This window comes from Ovis aries, chromosome 2, assembly GCF_016772045.2.
Source record: "Ovis aries strain OAR_USU_Benz2616 breed Rambouillet chromosome 2, ARS-UI_Ramb_v3.0, whole genome shotgun sequence".
NCBI lineage: Eukaryota > Metazoa > Chordata > Mammalia > Artiodactyla > Bovidae > Ovis > Ovis aries.
The window spans coordinates 147,843,807-147,868,517 of NC_056055.1; the positions used below are offsets into that span (position 1 = coordinate 147,843,807).

Consider the following 24,711-nt stretch of genomic DNA (forward strand, 5'->3'; position numbering starts at 1 on the left):
TGCTTGATACTAATTGTTCTGTATGACGGCTTATTTCTGGAGACCTCTGGTGGTCAGTAAAATAATAGAAACAATCTTCATGAATTTGGAAATACAGAATGGTAGGAAGAGTTCATTAAATGTATACGGACCAATCTAACAGGAACTTTCTAGAATTCTTACATGTGTGAAAATTTGAACAATATTACTCAAAAATCAAATGGAAGGAGTGCCTAAGTGGTATTGCAAGACATACTTCTAAAAGTTTACATTGACATTAGTGAAAGTGAAAGATGCCTAGTCATGTCTGATTCTTTGCGACGCCATGGACTATACAGTCTATGGAATTCTCCAGGCCAGAATACTGGAGTTGGTAGTCTTTTCCTTCTCCAGGGGATCTTCCCAACACAGGGATCGAACCCAGGTCTCTTGCATTGCAGGCAGATTCTTTACCAACTGAGCTATCAGGGAAGCCCCACATTAAGCCCCGACATTAAGCACTTTTTAAACAGTATTTTAAAAATTTTAGATCTTCTTATATAAGAAAACCTGGTTAGCATAATAAGAAAGGGCTATTATGTTCTAGGACAAGAAGAATTGTGCCTGTTTGGGGGAAAAATTACTTTGCCCTTAAAAGCTATTCCTACTCCCCCACCCCATTAAATGTACATCCCAAGTTATTTATATTTAAAGTTAAAAGAACATTTTTGGAAAGTCATATTTTAAAGTGTGCTTTAAAATATTATATTTCATATATTAGTGTCCTCTAGATATGTACAATTGCATATAGTCTATATTCACTTTAATCAAAATGATAAAATAATAAAAACTCATTGTGGAGGAAAATATTTTGGTTTTCATAGAAAGGGCCTGAGCAATATATATCAGTTCAGTTCAGTTCAGTCACTCAGTTGTGTCCGACTCTTTGCGACCCCATGAATTGCAGCACGCCAGGCCTCCCTGTCCTGGAACAGCTAATACTAGTTATCAATGCCAGTCATTCAAAAAGGTTTAGAATGTTGCTTAATCTTATTGTTTTGATGATCGTTCTTCTAAATAATTAATTAAATTTGTATTGAAATACTGGTACAATTCCAGTGATATTCACCCCATTAATCTATATAGCACAATGGAAACATATTATACTTATTTACTTACTATAACCTGGTCTTTTTTCAAAAAGTTATTTCACATTTTTAAAGTTATATTGGAATTCAGCAACAATACATTTTCTCACTGATATTTTAAGAAATATACATATATGTGTACATATAGCTATATGTATATATATGTCTCTCTCCACAAAACGAGAGAGAACAGATGTTTAACTTGCCTTATGATGGAGTAGCTGAGCCAGTATGGTGTTGTACTTCAAATAATGATAACTGAATTTTTTCCTTTCAGTCTGTCCCTCCCCCACCTAAAAAACTATGTTTCAAGTGAGCAATTAGTAGTTGAAAATTATGAGGAGTTTCCAGCAGGAAAGAGAATATCCTAAAGTAGGGTATATACATATGTCAGGACCAAGAAATTCAAGACAATTTAGACATTAAATGACATTAAATGACTTGCTAATCAAGATCTTTAAGGGAGTCAGATCTTTAATGTAGTGTCCTTGTCACTGAGCATTTCAGATTTGACTTTTCTGCAGGTGGGTTATTGATTGGGTTTTAGATCACCCTGTTTTGATCTCCCTCTGTCCTCCAGGGAAGGGATAATGGGAATTGGTTACAAGGCTGAGTATGGGAAGACAGGAGTCTGGATGCATCAACAAGCCAGGCAGAAACAACCTGAAGGAGATACTTCTGATGGTATAACACTGTAGACCTTTGCGCAAGTTAAGACATAAAGTAACCCAGTAAAAGAGGGTAAAGCTTTTATTGTATGAATTAAGTTTTTTTTTCTTTTCTCCATCACAGACTCCGTGTACACAGAACGTTACATGGGTCTTCCAACTCCAGAAGACAACCTTGACTCTTACAGGGTAAGCAATGGTGAACTAGATCGATTTTATAACCTATTTATAAGTGGTATAAGAACATTTCTAAGTGCATCTATTCTAGAAAATATATATTTTTTATTTCCAACAAAATTCTTGTTAAAAAATAACACAGGTGGTTTAGAGTTACTCCAGTAGCTTCCCCTACTATATTCTGCATAATTACAGCCTTTATCGTATGCTATATAGGTCACAATATGCATTCATTTGGAAATACAAAGCAACACCAGATAATTACTTTAATTATAAAAAAATTTCCGTTTAGAAAACATGTCAAATTCAACATATTCCTTTAGAGCCCAGAAGACACTCTAAGTCTTTAACCACATATTAAAATTTCTTATGGTATTATCATAATTAAGATGTATGTACAAGCCTATAATTTTCTTATTCTTAGCCAAATGTGTACATTGTTTTTTTCACACAAGATTTGAGTAAAGCAGGTGTCCTATAGGTGCAGGAGGGTAATACTCTGAAAAGCTCTTGAACCCAAATTACTGAATAGCATCCATCAGGCTGGTTGCCTGCTTGGAAGAGCCGGTGGGCAGGTTACTGAGCAAATGGGCTATAGCATCTGAAATGGGACCTGGGTGCAGGTATCATTGGCAGCCTGCATGCTAGTGTGGGTGCCACTGCAGGGCCAGGGCACTCTCTTTGGTAGCACATTTGCTTCAGCTGGAGTATCAGCCTAAGTACTAGGGACCCTTCAGGGCATTGCACCATTCTCCAAAACTTCCAGATTTTGTCATGTAAGTTGGAAACCCCTAAATGTACAGATGGCTGGGTCAGTCATCCGCTGTTTACATTCTTCAGAGGATATTCAAAACTCTTCCCAGGACAGTGAATTAAAAAGAAAAACAATAACCCGTATAATTTAAGAGCACAATTTCTTCTCATCTGTGCCACAGCTCTCCGTGCTTGGGCTTTGTATTCATACATTGGTCTAAGCCATATTTGTACATTTTGGTAAGATGGCATCGTTATTAGGGGTTCTGAAGCCATTTGATCAAAGCACAATAAAATGCAAATACAGTTTCCAGTTTTGCTCGTTCAGTTTCACACCTTCCTTTCAGCTTTATTCAGCAAGGCTTGTGTGGGGTGTGGCAGAGAGGGGTATGAGTACAGTTGTGTCTGAGTGTGTGTTTTCATCTCTGTTTACCAGTCAAAGTAGAAAAGTAACAAGTGTATAAAATAGATAGCTAATGAGAACCTACTATGTAGCACAGGGAACTCTACTTAATGCTCTGTTGTGACCTAAATGGGAAGGAAATCCAGAAAAAGAGGAGATATGTAAACGCATAGCTGATTCACTTTGCTGCACAGCAGAAAATAACACAACATGATAAAGTAACTATACTGCAATACTTTTAAAAAAAAGAGAGAGAGAAAAGTAACAGCTTATGAGATGGGATGTATGCAATCACCTTCTACTACAAAGCAGTCCCATAGTCAGGTTGTCCTTATGTCTTCTGATTGTCCCACGTGATACTTTGGACTCAGTTTTTCCCGTTCTTTCTCCTCCACATCCGATCAGCTGCTTTAGACATCCTTTCCCTGCTTCATGATCACACTGCTGATGCCACGTGACCACCACCTTTCATAGCCATGACCTCACTGCTCATTCCTTAGCTGGCGTCCCTACATGCCAGGCTGTATCACACACTGAAGTAGGAGCTTAATCTACACTCACAGCACTGTCATGGACTTTTCCTGTGGACTCAACTAAGTCCAGCTCTTATTCTTTAACCAGGTGTTCAATACCTTTCTTACAGCGGCCCTGGAATGTCATTTTTCCCCTTCCACCTCCATCTATTAGGTGGAGAAGGAAATGGCAACCCAGTCCAGGATTCTTGCCTGAAGAATTTCATGGACAGAGGAGCCTGGCCGGCTATAGTGCATGGGATCACAGGGCGCTGGACTCGACTGCAGGACTGTCACTCACTCCATCTATTAGACACTTGTACTGCTCTCCTGGTGGACTAGCATCCTCTCTTTTGACTCACATGATGTTTTCCTTGTATATCTCTCAATCTTCAATTTATTGTTCTTGGATTCATAGTTATTTTGTACTCCTTTTCCCCCCTCTGTTTTATTATTAGTCATTCAAAGCTTTCCTCAATATTGTATTCTTTGGATCACCCAGTACAAAATAGAAACCTTAAAATGTTTTTTGACTTAATTTTAAAACTTCTTGAGTGGAAACATTGTTATAAAAACTATACATCTCCATCATCTCTCTCAATTTACAGCTCTAATTTTCTTGTCAGTGACCCAAACAGGATGCTTACACCTGAAAGCATCCCTCCTGTGGTGCACCATATTTGGGCCATGGCTAAAAGTCTTTCTCAAATACTCTCAAAGTACTACAAAAAAAAAAAAATCCCAAAACATCAGAGGTGTACTGCCCAGGACCCTCATCCTGACTCTAGATCCTGGTGGATGATGAGTCAAAATTAATTTTAAAAATCCCGTCTTGAAAGTCTTTGAACCTCGAAGGACAGGGTGAAATCCAAACCTTGATATCCAAGCAAGTCCATGGCACCTCCAAAAAACATCAACCAACAGGGTGTTTCCTCTTCATTAAGTCCTCGCCCTAGAGGATAAATAGTTTTAATCTGCCATGTCAGCCTCTATCTTTTTCCAGATTTTCCTAGAGGCTCCTGATTCCCATCCCCATCCCCCTCTTCTCCAACCCCGCCCCCCCACTGGGGTGGCCATTTTCCTCTCTCCTCTTAGGTGTTCTCCGCGTGAGGTAGTCATGTAAATAGAAGTCACTTCCCACTGCCGATGGCAACACACGCGCGCTGGGAGCACAAAGTCACTGTCTCACTTTGCTGCACAGATGGCTCCCGAGGACTGTTTAATCCTTCCACGCCAGGAGTCGGGTTTTCTTGGCACAAAATTCTCTGCTGGCAATGGACACATTAAAACTGCCAGTACCAGGGCGCTAAAGGTTCCCAATGTGTTGCTCAGAGGAATTATTTGGGTGGGCGATAGCTAAGGTGGGCAGGAGAAAGTGAGGTAAATGTATTCTTTCTACTGTTTCTGCCCCTTAAGTTGCCTCCTCAGAAAGTGGAGAACTGAATCTGAGTACCTATATTTGGTGCACAGCAGGCTTTAGAATAAAGCTGCCCTCCTTTGTTTTTTAAATGAGTCTGTGCTTTTGTCTCTGGCAGGAATATATTCAAAGATTCTATTTTCCTCTAAGGCCCCAGCTGCCCCTCTGGACCCCCAGCTTCTTTTTCTTTTCTTTTCCAGGTTGTTTTTATTTCCTCCCTTTCTCTCTCCTCCTCTCCTTCCCTCCTCCTACCCTCTTGGAAAAAAACAAAGGAGACAATTCCTTACAGGCTTTCCCTGTTCTCTGTCTTCCCGTGGGGCAGGAGAAATATTTTGAAAGAGTCCTGTATAGGATAGTCTGTTGACTTTCTTCAGTACGTCCAGGATAGGAATGACCGAAGTGTGTAACAAGCAAGGTCTTGATCTTTGTACACCTTTTCAACTATAGAATCATTTATCTGTAACCAGAATTATAGCCTTTGGAAGAGAATATAATTTTTGATGAAACTCAGATGAGGAGAGGATTCATTATTAGGCCATTAATGACCCAGACTTGGAAGAATGTAGGGAAGCACACCAACAGAAGGACACTTTGTGAAATAAAGGTTGTACTTACTATTTAGGAAAGGAGCTTGAAGGAACCGTTTGTATATGTAAATGGAACAAGTGGGGATGTCATGTATAGCTGTTCAGCTTGAGCACTGCTAGGGGCCAGTCAGCTCCATTCACTAAGGCCTGCACCTCTGGGGCTGCATTCAACCAGAAGGAGTGCCTTTGTTTATTGTTACAAAGCCACCATATAGATTATGGGACCCTGGGACTAAGGCTTGGACCCAGTGCTGTGACATAAGCAGTGATCCATAAGACCCTTTTTGTAGATAATCACCCACCTACTGCCAAGTGGCAAGATAGAAGCACTTTTAAAGAATACCAGGGACTTAAAAGAGAAGGCAATGGCACCCCACTCCAGTACTCTTGCCTGGAGAATCCCAGGGACGGGGGAGCCTGGTAGGCTGCAGTCCATGGGGTTGCTAAGAGTCAGACACGACTGAGCGACTTCCCTTTCACTTTTCACTTTCATGCATTGGAGAAGGAAATGGCAACCCACTCCAGTGTTCTTGCCTGGAGAATCCCAGGGACGGGGGAGCCTGGTAGGCTGCCGTCTATGGGGCCGCACAGAGTTGGACACAACTGAAGCGACAGCAGCAGCAGCAGCAACAAAGAGGAAGAAGACATTCATGCCCATAAAACTCCAAGGAGCTGGTCCCAGAAGCTCTAAGCAGGCAGGCAAAGTGGAGGGATGACAGTGAACCTAATAGGGCAGTGAAACTCTGTGGAAACATTTTTTTTCTGCTGAAAGTCTCAGTCAGAGTCTCAGTCCATAGCCAACAGAAATGGCAATAGATTTGAGCAAAAGAATCAGATAGACAATAAGACAACCCTCAGCCCCAATGTGTGCTCGACTCTGCAACCCATGGACTGTAACCCACCAGGCTCCTCTGTCCATAGGATGTCCCAGGCAAGAATACTGGAGTTTTGGAGTGGATTGCCATTTCATACTCCAGGGGATCTTCTCAACCCAGGGATAGAACCCTCGTCTCTTGTGTCTCCTACATTGGTGGGTAGATTCTTTACCCCTGCGCCACCTGGGAAGCATCACGCCCAGTAGCAATAAGCAAATAGCAACCATGGCCCCACCTTGAGGAGTGGGTTCCTAACAGTGATGAATAGTTTCTACATGGCCAATTACAGTTTCTACAAGGCCAAGCAAATCTGTAAAAAATCATTAACATGGTAGACTTTCATTCACCTATTTGAGGTGCCTGGTGTTTTAGTTGTTCAGAAGTTGGTGACCTTGTTGGTGAGACAAAGTATGGAGACAAAATTTTTGAAGAGAAATAAAAGAAAGTAGTAATAAAGCATGAGCTTGAGCCTGACAGAGTGCCCAATATATATGGAAAAGATTGGTGATTTCCAGATTGTGACTGTGGAGCCCCAGCATGCCTTCCGAGCATGTAGTGGGGAAGGGAAGTAGCTGAGAAGCTGGGATTTCACCTCCCCCCTCCCCAACTCCTCTCAACCAAGGGGGACTCAGTTTCATTTATTTCATTCATTTTTTTATTCACTCATTAAGTGCTTCTCTGACCAGATGGGCTTCCCTGGTGGTTCAAATGGTAGAGAGTCTGTCTATAGTGCAGGAGGCCCAGGTTCAATCCCTGGGCCTGGAAGATCCCCTATGGAAGGGAATGGCTACCAACTCCAGTTTTCTTGCCTGGCGAATTCCATGGGAAGGAGCCTGGTGGGCTACAGCCCGTGGGGTTGCAGAGTCAGACACGACTGAGTCCTTCGCACTTCACTGTTCTAAGCTCTTTACATGGATTATTAGGTCCAGTTCTCCCTCAAATTCCCTGAGATACGTGTTCTAATTATCTCCATTTTATTGACCCAGAAACTGAGGTGCAGTAATGTTACATAAGATGTAGCTACTGGGGTAGGAAAGGGAGAGGGCACTGATCTGGAGCCAGTCAAGGAAGATTCCGGGAGTTACAGAGGAAGAGCATAGGTGCTTTCCATAGGCTGCCTGAGGGGTGAGGCAGAGGAGCATAGTAGAGGAATGGTAGGCAGAGCTGTTTTCCGGGGATTCGTGAAGCAGATTGGGTGAACCGAGGGATAACACAGAGCAGGGCTGTGGGAAGAGCAGGCCAAATGGTGGCTAATAAGGCAGGATGGGAGGCTGGGGAGGGAACGGATTCACAGAGAGCAGCATCAGATCAAGGGCAAGAGAAATGAGGCCCAAGTCCTGAGCCTCATTGCCAAGAGAAGAGGGCAGCCTGGAACACACAGAAGGGACTGATTTAACTTGTAGAGGAGATTTATTTTGCATTTTGCTCAGAGTTTGATAGGCTTTTGGCAAGTGTGCGAAACAGTCATAGATTTGGCAGTCTTCTGCTAGCAGATTTGAAACGTTCAATCCTTAAGAAGTGCTGCATCGTTAGGTTATGCAAAACAGGGTGCAATTTTGTAAATATGCCATCTTGTACTGATTTGACATTTGTTCTATTATCCCAGAATATGCCAAAGGGAGAGAGACCTTCAGATTTCAGCCAAACCTTAACTTGTTTGTTGAGTGCTGATAAAATGTTGACTGCTGTGTGATCTTTAAAGAAGCCAGTGTTGCTGGGTGAGGCCTGAGGTAGGGCCCCCTGTCGGCGAATAGGGACTGTTTCCTTTGGTACAGTTGTTTGATTGATGTGAACTAGTAAAACATCTGATGTGCTGGGTTGAATTAATTTTTTCTTAAAATTTTTTTGTGGCCTCTGTTGTGGCATGAACGGTGCTTCCTTAAATAGCTTCATTTAATATTATTTATGAGGCTTTGGCGGCAAGTGGGAGAATGCGCAGGGCAAGTCAGCAAACTGAAGGTGCTATCTCACTGAAGTAATGGGTTGTCCATTAGACCAGTGGCTGCTCTTTCTACCAGATAACAATGAGTTATTTGGCCGTGAAGTAAAGGGATATTAGAATATGACGTTAAGAGGTGAGGACTTTTGAGTTTGACCTGTGCTCAAATTCTGTTTCCACCATCTAGTCACTTGAAGAGGTTACTAAATCCCTGTGAACTGCTGGTTCCTCATCTGGATGATGGGGACAATCAGACCTGTCTCACGAGGTTATTGAAAGGATTAAACGAGACACCTGAGCCTGCCATGAAGTAAGCTTTCAAAAACATGGCAGCTGCCACCATTATCCTTGGGAAGCAAACTGTCCTTCTGGTTCCTGGATGGCACAAGGGGTAGCTTAAAAATTGTTAGACCTTCTGTTTCTCACAGTACTTCCCCACTCTTATCAGCTCTCTCTTTTATTTCAAAAATACAAAGATTTATTTGTTGGAAGGTAACTGAAGAACCAGCATGATCCAACGAGCAGCTACAGATGGTTCTTCTTGGGGCTTGAAGGAAAAGCTCCTCGCAGAGATGCTGAGGATCGGCACTGCCACTGGTCCAGTCCTTCCCACTTCGCTTTGCCAGGCTGTTGCTGGCAGCGGGGCTCTCCGGAAGTTTCTAGCCTCGGGAGAGTGCCAACTGCACCACCATTGCATCCCTGCCCATTTATCACTCTAAGCTTCCTTTTTAGGAGCTGGTGACAGACTATTCGGCTTCTAACTTAGTCATCCATTTCCTTTTTTATTTCTGTTTCCATCGATAGGCAAGTGGGGATTATCCTATTTTGGTGGGTTGAATTAGCACAATTAAATTATTTCTGGTCATTAATCCTCCTTTAAATTGGTGCCTGCATTTCTTTCACTGGCTTTGGCTGCTGCCCTTCACTGGTTAAAGTGTGCCATACAGCGGGCTGTCAGGAGTCTCTCTTCAGAGAAGCCAGGATGCTCAGTCTGGTAGGGAAGGATCTGTGGTTCTGGAGGCAGGGGGACACAGCTGCATCTTTCTGGGGTGGGGGGCGGGCAGGGAAATGTTCTCAGCAGCCTGAGAGCCTTGAAATGGGTGTGTGCCTGAGGCTGCCTGGCTCCCACGCACTGAGAGGTCCCTCTTGATGCATCTCCCAGCGAGCAGGGGGACGTGCACATTGGAAATGACACTCTTATCTTGTGGTTGCAGGGGAAGCCTTTGTTTTATTTTTCGCTTGCTGCATTAAAGTATTTGTCTTTCTTTCTTTGTAGTGTAATATTGTTAATGTAAAACAATTTGCATCATGACACTTTTATCACAGTTTTCGTCTTTTTCTCAGTATGTTGCATTTCTCACCATGTCTAGTTCATCACAGCTACAGTGTGTACATCACAACATTTATCTTAGGCTCAGGGTTTTACTTGTTTATAAAAATTGTCTTCTTTCAGCCTGTATTCACTCCATTTAAGAAAAAAAAAGGCAGCCAGAAACTGTTTTGGTCCAAACTCCAGTAGTTATCACATTCCTTGCTAACTGTCCTGCGTATTTATATGTCTCCTAACTATTACTCTATGTTTCAATGACATTTCTCAGTTTTATGGCTCAGGGAGGTTGTGAAGTAGCTTTTGCTCTGCACTCTGCCAAGCAAGGAAGCCCTGGGAGGCTTTTAGAGGTGGGAGGCGGGGGGAGGTGACACAGCTGTATATTGGGGTCAGGTCTAGGTGTTAAAGGTGACTGTCCTTGGCAAGTGAAGAACTTGCTTCTCGGGAGAAACAAGGTAACGGCAACAACTGCACAGGCGCAGGAGGACGGACTCAGGCGCCCGGGCCTGGGGCTCCCTCCGACTGTCAGCGTTCACTGTCCGTGTGTCCGCCCCAGCCTCTGCTGTCGCCAGGTTTGAATCCTACACTGGCCTTTTTTGGTAGATTGATTTTGACCCTTTCCTCTCTCCGGGTCAGAACATCGCTCAAGGTTCTATTGCTGCGATTGGTGCTGCATGAGCCACACAGCCCAAAAATGCCTCATGAATCTCGCAGGGCCGTGCAAGCGTGCTCTCTTCCAATGAATGCTCTCTTCCGATGAATTCTAAGAAGGCCATGAGCCCGCAGGCGCAAAGAACACCCAGTGTGTCTGTTTACTGCAAATCCCAGGACAGTTCAGTAACAATTTCTTTCCTCCTGTATTTTTGCTGGAAGATCACATCATAAGTAGCTTGGAACTTTACTGGAGACTCAGTGCAGCTTAGGAGGTAAAAGAGGTTCTGCCATCAGACTTTTGTCCAGCTCACATTTCCTACTGTAACCTGGTGCACTTGATTGTCTTCATGTAGTCATGGGATTGCTATTAATAGACCTATCTCGTAGGAACGTCATTAAATAGAGCAGGTGCTTTGATAAATCCTTTAAGATGCTTAGCAGAGTGACTGGCACAGAGTACACAGTAAATGTCAGCTGTTATTACTAATGGCATTGTGTATGGATTGAAAGTGGGCAAAGCATATTTCAGTAAATTTCAGAATGAGAACATTTTATTTCACTTCCCCTAGCTGTTCTCACTTGCCTCTGCAAAATTAGGGTGGAATATAGTCAACAGTACAATATAAGTGGTTACCTTTCTTTCATTTATCCCTTTGATATTTAGCACTGTATTAAATGCTCAGAATAATGAACAATATAGACAAATTCCTTTTCTCATGGAGTTTATTGTTGGGTATATAACAAACAAATATTGACTGACAGTGAATAAATGAGTGGATAGAAGAATGGATGGAGTAACATTGGAATGGATGAACAGATGAATGGATGGATGAATTCATCTGGGACATCTCACCAGATAACACATTTCCCTAAAAGTAAAGTAAAATAAGAGTGTGACTTTCAATGAGTCCTAGATGTTTCTCCTGAAAGTTTGTGGGTAAATTCTCAATTGGGTCAGAAATGGCATATGGTCGGGACAAGTGGGACCCAGCCTGCACAGAGTAAGAGGGCCTTTGCACTGGTTTCCAGGACAAGATCACTTTGTCAATGCAAACATGTTGGGTGACTTTGTCCTGAAAGCTGTAGACAGAATGTCTTTTTTCCAGAAACACTGTTAACAGCATCCTGACATCAGTGTCAGTAATTTAACCTTAAAAAAAGCCACGTCTCTTGATTCCTATTTCAGTGACAGTAAGAGGAGTTAATCTTCTTCCCATTTCAAACAAAAAGGTGCTCAGCAGCCTGTTTCCTGGTGCACAGTTCACTGATATTGAAGCCGGGGCTAGAATACAAACACTCGGACTATATATAGCCCCATCCTCTTCCTGCCAGACCTTCAGGGTTCCCATCCTGATGTTAGCTACAAAGGTATCTATAGAACATAAACCTTGCCTCTCATGAAGTTGACTTGATTCACCAAGATGCTGCAGGACAAGTTGACTGATTTGAAATCTCTTGGGAGGCTAATGGCCCTTCCTCTGCCCAACTCATAATGAGACAACAAAAGTAGGCTCCAGCTCACCCCTTCCCAAAGTCACTACAATGTCTGTGACATTTTTACCTTCATCCCAACTCTGCAAGCATCTCCAAATTAAGACCGGATGACTAGTTCCATACTTTCAAAAAGTTTTCATTCGAGACCCCAGCCTCATTTTAGAAGTCCTTCCTAAGGTCATGAAGCAGCCTTCAAAAAGCTGACCTCCCAATTTTTTTCTCCTAATTACCTGGCTTGGTCCAATAGTGACATTTTCCTCAAGACAGAACAAGGCAGACAACCAGCCACTGATGATTTTCTAAGGCCATATTTGATCTTTGTCACCCCTCTACCCTCCCATATGTTACATTTGCCTAGGTTTCAAACATCTGTTTCAAAAAAGGTAATGCCTGCTTCTCATTCAGAGCCTAGCAATGTGGACCAAAGTTCATATGACATATTGCAGAGTATGTTTAGTTGCAAATGCTATGTACAGGCTCTTTGAAATGTAGCATGTATGGCACCATGTGACACATGGTTGCCATGGCAATACACTTTTTGGCTGAACTACAGCATAAGCCCATGGAACATACATTGCTAATATGAGACTCTGCCCTGTGCTAATGCATAGGACCCAGCCAATCTGGGATCTGGGACTCAAGGGGCTTTGCATGCAGCCTGGGTGGCAGGTGCCCTCTTCTGCATGTGCAGGGAAGATGTGGCATTCTCCCTTTCCAGTCCTTCTCCCAAGCACAGGGCATGCTGTGCATTCTGCCTTGCATGGAGACAGCATTTGCTTGAATATCGGTTTGCTATATTTTGTATCAAAGGGGGCCCCAGCTGAAAACATTTTATTTTGTAAACTGAAGTGAAAAATCAGTTTATGGCAGATCTTTTTTTGAATAATGACATTCTTTTTCCCAATTCCAGAATTCAACAGTCATGAGCAGAGCTGAAAATTTTAAACAAGTTGAGTACCTCCTTATTCATGGAACAGCAGATGGTGAGTTTCAGTTAATTAGACTTTTTAGTATCACAGACAGGTTTGCAATTTCACTACTGACAAAACAAAAGCATGAGGGGCAAGACTGTTACATTTACTTCAATAAAACAGTGTTGCTTTCCACAACTCACTTGTCTTGGGATAAATGGGATGCTGAGTCCTAGAACTTCAGACAGTCCCCTTTCTTCTTGTGCCTTTTCCTACCAGAAAAGTGGAGCAGCTATTAGTTACTTTCTGTTTCCTTTCTCTCCCTGCAGATAACGTTCACTTTCAGCAGTCAGCTCAGATCTCCAAAGCCCTGGTGGATGCTGGAGTGGATTTCCAGTCAATGGTATATAGCAAAGCTTCCTGCAAGGGGAAGGAGCTTCCTGGTGGGGTCTGGTTCCCCTCTCACGATTACTTCTCTCATCAAGGTCCCAGGAGAAAGGGACAAAAGCAAAAAAGAGTCTTATTTTTCCAGTAAGAAGTTGAAGAAGTGATATACTTGAGCCAGAAACATAGTCATGTTCAATATCAGTTAGGGGTTGAAAAGCACAGTATCGCATATCTTGTGATTATCAGATCCCTAGTCTTGTGATTGCTCTTCTAGCCCTATGATTGTCCCATCTCTCCCTAATTTGACACAAAAGTAATCACTTACCCAGTGAAAAGTATGGCAAAGTAATTCTAAAGTGAAAGCAGCATGATAATCGCTCAGCTCAAATATGAAAATCCATCTCTAGTACGTGTTACTAGCCCTTCTAACAAAGGTAGGGTATAGGGTATAATAATCAGCAAGTTTCAGTTTTTGCAACTTCCATGTTATCTTTTATTGAGCAACTACAGGTAATAAACAATTAAGCTGGGTTTATAAAGCCAGAAATGGCTAGAGAGTTGTTGTTGCCTGTTCAGAGGATGTTTCTAGGTATTAAACAAAATTCATTTTATGCCCTAGATCTTTTCTGATTAAGAGAAGAAAAATTATATGTGTGTGTTGCACTAAATATTTTTGTGTTAAGAGCTTTCTTGTCTGTATTAGCTTTAATAGCCTGCTTTCCCTCACTTTCTTTTAACATACACACTTTGCTCTGTGCTCAGTTCAAGCAGTACCTACTGTATTTAAAAGCGGGACAGTCATTTGATACCAAAAAATATGGCATATATTTTCAGGGTTAGATTCTTATGAGGTTGTGGTGTATATTTCCACTGTTCAAAGAAAAGACATGATACTTTAAGCAATTTTTGAAAGTTAATTTATGTCTCCATGATATATGTTTTGCTAGCAGTGACTTCCCACTTGTTTAACATGGTGGAATGAGTTGATAAATTTTTGCCTCAAGTCATCAACTCTTCCTAAATAAATGTCAGACATACAGATAAGAAATTCCAGTGAAAAATCTTACGTGTTTGAAAATAATACATTTGATTTTTGACTTCACTTATGCTAAACATATATATGGAATACAGAAGTAGATTTTCCTAGTTCCTTAGTGATATACATTAGGAAAAATTGCTTTTTAAAAACCTTTAATAGTTTTTTTTACTGCAGTGGAGGAGAAACTTAACAGTTGATAACACTTAATTAAAGTGGGCTTTATGGGATAAACATTCCATCCTATGCATGATGAGTTTCTAAGTGTCCTTTGAGTCAAATTTGAAAAATGGACTTAGATATTTTCGTGTAATACACATATCCTTAAAGCAGTGTGCAGTGAAGTCAAACTCATGGTGAGTTGTTTTAGCACATACCACGGACAATTGGAGACTCCTGCAAGACACAGCTACATGCCTTGGGAAAGCTCTGGGCGTGGGGAGGGGAGATAAGAAAACCTGTTTGATCATGTTTCAGTTTACAAACTGATTGAGGTGTTAAAATATTGTGTGTTATTTCATGTATGCTCATGAGAACTCATTTGGATTAAAACAAAAAAGGCAACTGACTTCCTAATTCTGACCTCTCTCTTGTGTCTCTGCAGTGGTATACAGATGAAGACCACGGGATCGCCAGCAACACAGCACACCAACACATATACACCCACATGAGCCATTTCCTAAAACAATGCTTCTCTCTACTTTAGCATCTCAAAACAGCATGCCATTTAAAGCTTGTGAAAAGCTACTTTTGCTCTCATTATCTCAAAACTGCACTGTCAGGACGATGCCTTAAAAGAAAAAAAAAAAAAAACCACTCAAATCAAGAAATGTTAAGTTTACCTTGTTCCCAAGTTTCATATCTATAACCTGAAGTAGGGACTTCTGTCTTTGCAACAGACTTACCTTATGGAAATTTCAGTCTGGTTTTCTTTTTATTATTATTTAAAATAATTTCCATATCAGTTGGTGAAACAACACCTAAGAATTGTTTTTATGGGAGCTTTGCAGAGGTTCCCTGAGCAGCATTATTTTCTAACTGAACTAGTGCAAATTTTGTTCTCTTCTTTGAAGGAATGACAGGATGTGGGCAGTGACGTCACTGAGGCAGGGGTAAGAAAAGAGGGGTTAGGGAGAGAAGCTGGCAGGGCAGGGCTGTGAACCCCAGTCCAAGCCTGCTGACCCAACCAGGCTACTGTCAGCTCCTCCGAGAAGAGCTGTTCACAGCCAGACTGGCACAGTTTTCTGAGAAAGACCATTCAAACAGTCTCAGGAAATCATATATGCAAAGCACTGACTTCTGAGTAAAACCACAGCAGTTGAATAGACTCCAAAGAAATGAGAGGGAAACTGCCAACAATGCAAGGCCCCCAGGTGCCAGTTATGGCTATAGGTGCTACAAAAACACAGAAAGGGTGATGGGAAAGCATTGTAAATGTGCTTTAAAAATACTGATGTTTCCTAGTGAGAGAAGCAGCTTGGAAGGGAGATGTGAACACATCAGCTTGCCCTGTTAAGATATGAAAATATTTGTATTGCAAATCCTAACTTGAAGGAGTCTTTGCATCAGTTTTTCTTACTTCATTTCTTTGAGCATCTAATTAAAAAGAATATTTTAACTTTCTTGGACTTGTTTTTAAAAATTGAAAATAAGCTACAAATGTATATAATATGATTCCCGTTCTATATACTGTGGAATATCTCCTGGTCAGTAATAAATATGCCTTCATTTTTTCAGAGGTGTTTTGTGTCTTGAATCAGACCTAAACTGTATTGGCATATGGACATGCTTACCCAGAAAGGCTCTTGTTTATTTTGCTTGTTATCCCAAACTGCCTTGTAAACATGGAGAGGGTTCAGCTTTTGTAAGAAACAGATACAAAGAAATGTGCTAAATTAAGCAGTTCATAGGGTTTTAATCTAATATCTCTCTATATATAATTTCTGTTATCATACCTATATATAAGGTTTTAAAAAGTCAACTTAAAGTAATTTTGGTTATTTATGTAGCATCTAATTTATACTTTCATTCCAGGGAACTATGGTGAGGCACATAATATCAAAAATATCATCTTGATAGCCCAGATGGCTTAGTGGAAGTTTAAAAAAGTCAACAACTTAAGTGTTTAACTAATTATTTTTGGTTGACGTAACTATATTAATGAAACCATAGATTTAAGATGCTGAATTTAGCCTAGCAAAGTCTCGATAAATGAGAACACATAATATTTTTGTTCAATTATTTGTAAAATGGCCTTATTTTTAACAATTGATTTTATAAACTCAAACATAGTTAGAAAAAGTTGTCCCAGACAGGATGAGCTACAGCACAAAAATCTAAATAGAAGAATTAGAAAAAATTTTATCAGTTCAATATGAGACTGGTGAGTCATGTATAGGAATGGACAGAAGATTCTGAAATTGTTTCAACTGTATTTTCAGAACATGGAATTGAGTGGTTTCTTCTTAATTAAGTCTCATATATTATTCATTCATTTGGAACCATAAGTCTGCCCTCAAACCTATAGGGTTCTTGTCATAATTCTAATAATAGGGTTCATTCATCATGAGTAGTGAGACCAATCTTTGTAGAGTTCTGTATCCAGAAACAGAAATCATAGGTTACATGTTCACATCCCGGACTGAATTTAGTAATCAGAAAAGCAAAGCAAGTAGAAATTCTCCTTTTACGTTAATTGAAACTGGATATAGTACAATATCAGATATTGTTTAGATACTAATAAGATCATTTTACAACCATATATATTGTATAATATTAGATGCTATAAAGATATTAAGACCATTGCATATCTGATAGTGTACAAGTATTGAATATCAAAACTCTATGAATTTATTGTTTCTTTAGTTTCAAAACATGCTCCATGTTTTCTATGGAGCCCAGAGATAATTTTAAAAATCCCAGCACATATTTTTCACATAATGAGAGTTACAAATGGTGATAAAATGCTTGAAGTTAAAGTAAATTTCATCTGACCCTCATAATACAGTTTTACTCTCCAGTAAGATTTTTGGATGAGTTTTTTGGGAAAGGAAGTTAAATTGACAAATAAGAGACAGACAATCTGAGGGTATATTTGAAACACACAGAACTAGTCATGCCAGTAAGATATGCAGACTTGCTTGCCTTTAACTGTTGCAGCCTCCACAGGTACCTGGATGATAAGATGCCTTCATAAGCAACCTGTTAGACCACAACAGCACCCAGGAACGTACATCCCAAAGGAAGGAGGAAATGGTCACATCTCTTCTATGGATACAGTGTTTCTTCTTAAAGTTTTGACCAAGATTTTTAGAAAATCACTTTTTAAATTATTTTTGAACTTTTTTTTTGTTGGAAACCCTGCTAAAAATGATTACACGCCTTCAAACTTTCTTAAATAACCAGCATAGACCATAATTCGGTGCATCCTGATGACTCTAGTCCACCACCATGAAGCTCAGTGATCACATCAGGCTATATGTCATTTTGAGTATTTCTTATCTGCAGGTGGTCACTAAGGCTACCAGTTTCACCAGTTGGCATTTGTTGCTTTTGCTGTATGTTGATGTGAGAATAGTTTATGAAACTATTACATTTGTACAATATTTAAGATTGAATAATCTCTAAATGAAAAAAAAAAAAAATCAGTCAACCCTAAAGGAAATCAACCCTGATTATTCATTGGAAGGACTGATGCTGAAGTTGAAGCTCCAGTATTTTGGCCACCTGATGCAAAGAGCCAGCTCACTGGAAAAGACCCTGATGCTGGAAAAGATGGAGGGCAGGAGGAGAAGGGGGCGACAGAGGATGAGATGAGAGGATGAGATGGTTGGATGGCATCACCAACTCAATGCACATGAGTTTGAGCAAACTCAGAGAGAGAATAAAGGACAGGGAAGCCTGGTGTGCTGCAGTCCATGGGGTCACAAAGAGTCGGACACGACCGAGCGAATGAACAACAACAAATGAAAAAAAAAATAGAATGGGTTTCTTCAGAGTAAAGTAAGAGAATCTTGTGGTTCCAATTTTGTGACGGTTCTTTCAGCAGTGTCCGAGAGCATTTTTATATACATCCTGAAAGATCTGGAGTGTGTATTCAGGATATGTCTGAGGGATGCAGACGGTTGAGAGTGAGAGACGAATGTGAGCAGTAGAGCATAACGTCACTACCAGTAGGAAAAGCTCAGAGCACGGTATTAATAAGACCAGTGTCATGCTCCGAGAAATGTATCATCTTTCTGAATGTCACCTTTCTGTGACAGGATTAACATTTAAACTCAAAACTCTGAATTAATAAAAAGAAAGGTAATTTTCTTACTGCTAAATTGACAGTGGTTTTTCTGGACTTAATCTCCAGCAAACTCAATCAAAATTCTTATTCTAAACAATCTTTCATCTGAACAGTCCCCCCAAACTGGTCAGATTACTTAAAATGCATGCATGATGAAAAGTGTGACTTAATGAAAACTCGTTATTCCAATAAGTTTTGCCCGTGCATGGCAGGGTTATGCTGACTTACGGTGCTTAACTCACCCCTGGTCATAGGGTTATTGGGTTTTCTAAAGCATCCTCTGACCTTATTTGTTGAACTTTCTGGCAGATGTGCATGGTCTCTTGTGTGAGTCCTCTAAACCCTCTGTAGGGCTGTGTGTCCCACTCTGTGTTAAGTGTGTTCCTTTTCATACTCAAGAGACCAGAGTTTGATCCCTGGGTCAGAAAGATCCCCTGGAGTAGGAAATGGCACCCCACTCCAGTGTTCTTGCCTGGAGAGTTCCATGGGCAGAGGAGCCAGGCAGGCTACAGTCCATGGGGCCGCCAAGAGCCAGATATGACTGAGTGACTGAGCACAGCCAAAGTCATAATATTTGTGACTTGTGAGGAAAAAAGTATTTTCAGTGATTAGGTTTGGTTTCGAGTGTTAATCGCAGAAAGATGAGTGACAAGGAAAATGTAACGTGGAGAAGAAACATCATTCAACCCGGTGCTGGTGGCATGAACCTGAATGACTGTGGGTTACGGAGGGCGGTCACATCGCGCCTTCTGCTGGGCGGTCAGTGCACTCCAGTGCACTCTAGACAGATGCGCGTTACAGTCTCAGCATGGACACTCACAGTGAGGCACATTTTAAAGAACATTATTCAGCCTCTTTGAAGCCCAGCTACTTAATTTGAAAGAGACACCAGAATGCCTACCTTCCATAGCAATCGCCTTGTGAAGGTTTATGCACTATGCCTGGTTTGATGATTTCATGGTTTACACCAGCTTTCCCCATAGGTGTCTAGTGTCCGCAGGTATAGGGCACATGAAGTTTCTCAATGAGCATTTGCTTTTCTTCCAGTGCTGCCATGTCAGTGAGAATCCTTTATGGAGCTTTAATCATTCTCAATAAACGAAGAAGCCACATCTGATGTATTTTACTTATGATTCCGTCTACAGCCTTTGCTGGCTGAATAAATAGCAAAGCACAGGAGGAGCTAGGTTCTAGAGAATTGCTAAGAAGGGATAAAACACTTCTTACCTTTAGGGAGCTTATAAGCAAATGGAAGAAATCTATAATTCTACACACACCAGAAGGTAAAAATACATAAATCCAAAGCTAAGCCTATGGGAGGAGTGGATGAGGAATGTGGGATCAAAAGGTAAGCAGTGGGGATCTGGACTCACATGAGCCAGCCCCTGGCTGAATTTTGTTTCACACTTAGATTTTTTTAAATTGTGTCAGGATTACTGTTGATACCATGTTTTTCTGAACATTTAAAAAAAAAAATACAACCCCAAACACATTATATAAGGGAATACTCTATGTGAAAGTATGTATCATGAAGTTCTTGGGCCTGGAGTTGCTTATTAAGTACCTACAGTATATGCTTCAGCCTGTTTGGCTTCAATCATAATACAAGTTTATAGACCACAGAGTTTGGTTTGAGTCTCTGAGAGTCACCCTGGGTACAGGATTCACTTTTTCCCCATTATGTTTCCGATCATGCTGCCAGACTAATCTTTCCTAAAATGCATGCCTCTTCATTACTCAAAACTCTTAATGGATAAAGTTGAAATATCCTAATATAGAATTTAACAACATTTACAATGTCTCCAACTTGTGTTCCTACCTTTTCATACGGGTCCCCACTAGTCTCCTAACATTCCACCATATTGGGCTGTCTGCTGAGTCCCCAAAATCCTATATTATCAAGTATGTCAGGCTTCTGAATTACCGTATATATTTACTTTTTAATTTTATTGTTTTCAATACTGACATGTTTGAGAATCACTGCAGTTCTTGGAGTAGGTTTCCTTCCCCATTACCATCCTAATTCATGTTTTACCTCATATAACATTTTGTTCAGTCTGCCATACTCAAAATTCCATCCTTGAGTTATTCATTGCTTTTATTGTACAACCAACTCTGTACACATCACATGAGGTTAAAGCTATGTGTCTACCTTGCCCTTAGAAGAAAGGATCACAGTCCTACTTTCAAAGTTCCAGCACAGAAAGTAGTGGCTAATATACCAATAGAAACGGTAATGAAGTGACAGTTGTGTCCATGAGCTACAATTTTCTAAGGAAAACTCCCAGGGATCTCTCTAAAAGTATTTTGAGTAATCCTTGAACATTGGGGTTTCTTCCAGGGGGCTGATTACAAGTAGCCTTTCAAAGTAGATATCAGTGAATCATCATATTACCCAAATTACTCTCATAAATTTTTCAAATGGTTATAATCTCATTTCATTGCATGAATATGTGAGAGAGATATACAGGAAAATTTGGAGAGCATTCTTGCAATGATAGTAAAATAGTCCTTCATCTAAGAGCAAACAGGCTAAAGTTAAATAGAAACAGAGGTAGATTGGGGAAAAAAAAAAAAAAAAAACTGAGTCACACATTTAAGAGCCAAGAAAAGTCCTGCAAGATCTAGGGATTGTCTTTAAATACAAGTTGCTAGTGAATCATCACTGGAGAGTTTCCATCATGCTAACCTACAAGGAGATACTCAAATTTTATTTAGGAGAAAACTTCCCAATATTGAAGGCTGTTAAGTGATAGCAGTTACAAAGTCAATTCATAAGTCAAGAAAAAACTATTAACCAGTACATTAGAGTCCTGAACGCAGTTACCTCCATAATGTATTGCCAGATCACTACAAAAGAACAGTGACACCATCTGAACTACTGTAAAAAATAGAGAGGATGAAAATTTTAAGAAATGCTTTTCCCAAGGGGGTTAAAAACAGAAGTCTAAAGAGTTTCAATGATGGGAAACCATACTAATGATCTTGGAAGATTTTGCTAGTAATGAGTACAATGCCATTTGTATCTAAGTCACTGCTTTCTGGGAAAATGAAGAGGTACATCCTAATATAGCTCTCATCATAGTTTGTTCATGAAGTTCAAATTGTTTCAATACTCTTGAAACATCTACACCACCAAGTTTTCTTAACATCATTACTTGTGTCTGAATTTAAATATTATGTTCAAAATGTTCTACATTGATTTACTGATTAACAGTAATGAAAAAAAGACAAGACACTTTGTATCACAATTTAAAATGTGCAAGGAAATTAGTTAGGATAAATATTTATTTCCACATAACATGTCTTAGTTGTGAAAAACACAATATCCTAGTCACATTTACACATTACTTAAACTTTGCAATAAATTACATTCAAGATATTCAATAATTTTGACCAGGAATCTGAAATTAGGAGGAAATATATAACACTATGCTTTTCTTATATTTTATATGATTTCAAAATATTAAGATTAACATAGGGATAGCATTAAAATTCACACAAGAACAAAATGACTATAAAAGTACTCAGAAATACAGAATTTCATTGGATATGAGTGCTTATTCAAATAGGTGATCATGTGAAGATTTTAATTCACTATGATCATCTTAAACAGAATAGTTATTAATATATTAAAACACTAGAAGGCTGCTTTGGGGACTGACTGACATGTACAGCTAGTCTAACTCATAAAACAATGGGAATGTTTACATCTAGTGTCTGTATTAGAAAATACACAAAGGCAATGCATTTGGAATGGAAAGTTTCTGTAGTTTTTCCTTGGCGTTTATAAACACAGACTTTATTAACTACAAACTCTTCTTATATTTTTTAGGCTTATGCTCCATTGAAGAAATGGCTCCTTGAAAAATTGTAAGGGGAATTTTACAGAAGGTATCAAAATGTTGAACCTAGTGGAGGCCCTGTTGTTTATTTCCTTCATAAGCTTAATCACAAAAGGATTTGTGTTTTTTTTTCACTTTCATGTACATTTATACTCATAATATTAACAAATAGTTTGGAAAAGCTACAAGGCTCTGAATTATTGCTAAGCTAGACATTGAATATTATAAGGTTGATGATCATCGGTAATTCTTAAGAAACAAGAGCACTGTGAGATTTCGTCTTTATTCACATTACTCAAAGATTCTATACTTTCCTTCCTCTTGTATAAACTCAGCAAAGATGAATTATTTCATATAGACTGAAATATCTATAGAAGCTTCTCAAACAGAATCTGAGACTTTCATTTAAAAGATTATTTTTCTACAACATGCATTTAGTTAAGAAGTGGAAAAGAGCTCTGCAGAAAAAAACAATTGGAGACCATCAGTCTAACATTAGAACATGATTCAGAAGCAGCATTAAGCAGTCTATGACCTTTAGCAGTGGAATAAGTGTACAGGAATGGAATTTCACATACAATGACTCACCACGTGGCATTCCATAAGTATGTATATAATAGGCTTATTTGGAAAAGACTTGTCAATGGGAGATAAATTTAACAATATATTTCTGATAAAGATTTATATTGAAAATCTCACAAAACCTACAAAGTTTTTCTAAAGCATTTCATACAAGCTTAGTATTTGATCATGTAATCAAAACTTGAATATTAAGCAAATACTACTTGGTTCTTTGCATTAGTATCTGATTCTTTTAAACAAGTTGTGAATAGGTTTCCATATATATTTTCCAAAATGACTTTAAGTTTTAGTTATGTATAAATTCTTAAGTATTAAATATCATATTAAATCAAGGAAATGCATAAATACAATTATTAAAAATGCTTTCAAACTAACTTTTTGATTTGGGTATTTTGAAATAAGTCACTAACGCTAAGCTATAAAAAATAAAAAGTAAGACTACGTTCCAAAATTCTTCTGAATGAAATTATCAGGTATCTTCAGGTCCCTAAGTAGGAAAATACAAACTAGGTAAATATGACTTATCTCTTTAAGAAAGCTATTGCTCTCGTAAAACTGACAATGAGAATCTAGTGTTTACAAATGTCTAAAATACAGCAAGGAACACAGAGATTCTTGCATTAGCTTTTATATATGCTCACAAGGGTGTCTCACTGTTCAGAAGTTTAAACAGTAATGAAACAAATATTGCACTACTTACAGTATGAAGGTGGATTTGAGATGAAAGACAGAATTTATAATACATGATCAAAGCGGTTTTATGAATAATTGTGGCACTCTTCTCTTATATATGTAAAAAATAAACTGAAGATCAGTCATAGACAAGTTTCCCTGTCAACACCTTTCCCTGAGTCAGCTTTCTTCTCTTTTCGGCTTTCAATGCTACAGGGGAAAAAGGAGAAATGTATTACTTCAATCCAGTGAGGCCCCTGGGAGACCTCATTCAGACACAAAACCCATCAATTTCAATGACCACAAGGGCCCTTAGGCATTGCTTTTTCATGCTGTGAAGCATCAATAGATAACAACGATTAAAATCCTCTGCACTCAGTGAGGTAGAAACCAAGAACTGCAGAAAAAGGAAAATTCAAAACAGAAACTAAAAAACAAAACCAGACATTTTAAAAGCAGCCCCCAAAGCATGCAAGATTAATACCATGGTCCTCATTTGGCCAAATGAATCATTGATGATTGTTGCAAATGCCAGTCATGCCCCTCCCTGTCTTAAGATAGCACTGTACGATGAATGACATAAACGAGATGTCGCAGTAGGTATTTCTGGGCCCTGCTGCAAGTGCCGCGTCCTTTGTGAACAGATTGGATTCTGATCTTGCGTGAGAACTGCAGTGTTAGGGGAACAGGCATGCCTCCGCTGGTCTGGAGGACCTGGTCACCCCGCACACTGCCTTCCAAACACCCATGCCATCTCCTCACAAACTCCTCCTGTCCGTTAGAGGAATCATGTTTCACCTCACTCCTTTTGGAACAAACCCATTCCCAAGTGGCTTCTGTTTTAACTATCCTCCAATTAACTTTATCAATGGGCAACCTGTTAATGTGACTCGCTCATTTTTTAAAAAAATATTTTTCCAATACATACTTTACCTAATCTCAAGTTGACAATTTTTATGCAAAATTCAAATAAGGTGCTGACACACAGGAAGCTCACACCAAGAGCACATGCTCCAGAGGGCAGCTCAGCTCCTTCCCAACCATGCGCAGCACAGGCGAGCCCCACACTGAGGTC

At 39.8% G+C, this 24,711-nt stretch overlaps 2 protein-coding genes across 12 annotated transcripts in view; one reads left to right on the forward strand and one right to left on the reverse strand.

Moving 5' to 3' along the window:
- The window catches only part of DPP4 (dipeptidyl peptidase 4), an 80,937-nt gene extending 64,955 nt beyond the window's left edge, over positions 1–15,982 (forward strand). The window contains exons 23-26 of one of the 2 annotated variants that reach the window (XM_004004660.5): positions 1,899–1,963; positions 12,823–12,895; positions 13,153–13,226; positions 14,851–15,982. In XM_004004660.5, coding sequence (XP_004004709.1) covers positions 1,899–1,963; positions 12,823–12,895; positions 13,153–13,226; positions 14,851–14,952 — 314 coding nt within the window. In that variant the 3' untranslated portion in view covers positions 14,953–15,982. Of the gene's footprint in view, positions 1–1,898; positions 1,964–12,822; positions 12,896–13,152 lie in introns of both variants that reach the window. The other variant, XM_060411137.1, reaches the window with a different exon arrangement.
- A 5,806-nt stretch (positions 15,983–21,788) lies between these two features.
- Positions 21,789–24,711, reverse strand: part of SLC4A10 (solute carrier family 4 member 10) — a 347,928-nt gene continuing 345,005 nt past the window's right edge. For 6 of the 10 annotated variants that reach the window (XM_060411133.1, XM_027964903.3, XM_042243810.2 and 3 more), the window contains one exon: positions 23,762–23,846. Coding sequence is in view for 4 of the 10 variants with exons in the window: in XM_060411136.1 (XP_060267119.1) it covers positions 23,780–23,846 (67 nt within the window). In the remaining 6 variants the exon portion in view is untranslated. Of the gene's footprint in view, positions 23,847–24,711 lie in introns of all 10 variants that reach the window. The other 4 variants (XM_060411136.1, XM_060411135.1, XM_060411134.1 and 1 more) reach the window with 1 other exon arrangement.